The following is a 2,233-nucleotide window of genomic DNA, read 5'->3' as shown; positions in this document are numbered from 1 at the left end:
GGAGACAGGGTCTTGCTCTCTTGCTCAGGCTGGAATGCAGTGGCACAATCACATAAAGCTCCTTTTAATTGGAAGAGTTTCTCTTTACCTTCCTCCTTTGAATATCCAGGAAATGACAATTCATATCATGTTGGGAAATTGCACACATATGTGTGTGGGAGAGGAAGGGGCAGGTGTTTCTCAACATGGGACTGGCTCTGAGAATTTTTATCCTACCCAACTCATGTGTATGCCATTCCCTTAACCTTAAACCAGGAAAGCTTCCTGTGGAGTCGATCCAGATTGTATTAGAGGAACTGAGGAAGAAAGGTGGGTTCAGTTCCCCAGATTCCTTATTTTTCTTCCTAGTTGGATTTTCCTGAGGGCAAATTAGGATAACTCTTTTTCCCTTTAATAACTTTTTCTCTCTCCTGGCTTGAAGGCCATAGTCTTCTGTAAAGTAGGCAGCCCACTTCCCAAGTCCTTTCTTCTTCTTTGTACACAAAATTGAAATCTCTGTGCCCTAACCCTGAAGAGCAGTGGAAGAAGGATGAGTACCTTGTAGATAATAATAGTAAAATAAATATTGAATCTCTCTGAAAGCTGAGTCTCTTCTACTCTGTCCCATCTTGGTATTTTATTTGCCTCTTTGTTTCTTTTTAGGTCATGATGCTTTTTTTTGCGGCGGGGAGATAGGGTCTCACTCTGTCACCCAGGCTGGAGTGCAGTGGCTCAGTCATATCTTACTGCAGCCTTGACTTCCTGGGCTCAGGTGATCCTGAGTAGCCAAGACCACAGGCATGTGTCACCACACACCTGACTAATTTTTTGTATTTTCTGTAGAGACAGGGTCTCATTATGTTGCCCAGGTTAGTCTCAAACCTCTGGGCTCAAGTGATCCTCCCGCCTTGGCCTCCCGAAGTGCTGGGATTACTGGTGTAAGCCACTGCACCTGGTTATGCTTTCATAAGTATCTGTTTTACAGGGAACCTCGAGTGGTTGGATAAGAGCAAGTCTAGCTTCCTGATCATGTGGCGGAGGCCAGAAGAATGGGGGAAACTCATCTATCAGTGGGTGAGATCATCCTGCTGCCAAGTGTTCAACAGTGACCCATGGCAAAGGATATTAGGGCCTAGCAGATACCTGGTGTCCCCAGATCCAGACTGAGCAAAATGGGAAGGGGGCAGAAAGAGGAAGTGTAGGCCTTCCAGGCAAACCTCTTTCAGTGACTCAATGCCTTTGGCTGTGTAGGACCTCCCTTTCTTTGCCTGTAGGAGGCCAGGGGCTATGTGAGGCCATATTTGGAGAATGCAGAACTGGGAACCCTGAGTACTCTTGTTGGCTGGAGCCTCTGGCCACAGGAGATAAATGGGGAAAGGAAGGGAAAAAACCTGAGGCCCCTCCCCCACTTCACCCTTATGGGACTGTCCACAACATGAATGAGATATTCTGAACCAGTGTGGGTGTGGGGACAGAATACCCTTCCTCCTAAACCACCAGCCCCAAACATTCCCAAGGAAGAGAAGAGGGTAAGAAGCATCAACATTCTAAATATAACAAATACACAGCATCCATTCTTGAACAGGAAAACAACCAGAATGAGAGGTCGAGGTCACTCCTCAGACACGTGAAGACCTGTGGTTTAGTGGTTCCAAATGAGTGTGTACACATGTAAATATAGCACTTGTAGGGTTTATGGTTTTTAGGCCACTCTGCAGAGGTGACAGTGAGTCTTGGTTTGGGAATAGGTATCATTCCTGGATCAGAGGGGTGGAGCTGATGAATTTACTGTCTCCCAGGAGATTCTTGGTTCTAATTCACTCCTCATTCTCTGTTCACAGGTTTCCAGGAGTGGCCAGAACAACTCCGTCTTTACCCTGTATGAACTAACTAACGGGGAAGACACAGAGGATGAGGGTAATGCCTTTCCCTTCCCACCCACAGTTCATTTTTGTTGTTGTTGTTTTGTTTTGTTTTGTTTTTGTTTTTGTTTTTTCTGATATGGAGCCTTGCTCTGTCACCCAGGCTGCAGTGCAATGGTGCAATCTTGACTCACTGCAACCTCCGCCTCCTGGGTTCAAGCGATTCTCCTGCCTTAGCTTCCCGAGTAGCTGGGATTACAGGTGCACGCCACCACGCCTGGCTAATTTTTTGTATTTTTAATAGAGATGGGATTTCATCATGTTGGCCAGGTTGGTCTTGAACTCCTAACCTCTTGATCCGCCTGCCTTGGCCTCCCAAAGTGCTGGGATTA

General features: G+C 46.4%; 1 protein-coding gene across 1 annotated transcript in view; it reads left to right on the top strand.

The window, feature by feature from the left end:
• The window catches only part of VPS25 (vacuolar protein sorting 25 homolog (S. cerevisiae)), a 19,713-nt gene that overhangs the window by 7,424 nt on the left and 10,056 nt on the right, over positions 1-2,233 (top strand). The window contains exons 3-5 of the mRNA XM_011998774.1: positions 256-309; positions 965-1,053; positions 1,821-1,896. Coding sequence (XP_011854164.1) covers positions 256-309; positions 965-1,053; positions 1,821-1,896 — 219 coding nt within the window. The remainder of the gene's footprint in view (positions 1-255; positions 310-964; positions 1,054-1,820; positions 1,897-2,233) is intronic.

This window comes from Mandrillus leucophaeus, unplaced genomic scaffold (genome assembly GCF_000951045.1).
Source record: "Mandrillus leucophaeus isolate KB7577 unplaced genomic scaffold, Mleu.le_1.0 Scaffold58, whole genome shotgun sequence".
NCBI lineage: Eukaryota > Metazoa > Chordata > Mammalia > Primates > Cercopithecidae > Mandrillus > Mandrillus leucophaeus.
This window is presented reverse-complemented; position numbering and strand designations above follow the sequence as displayed.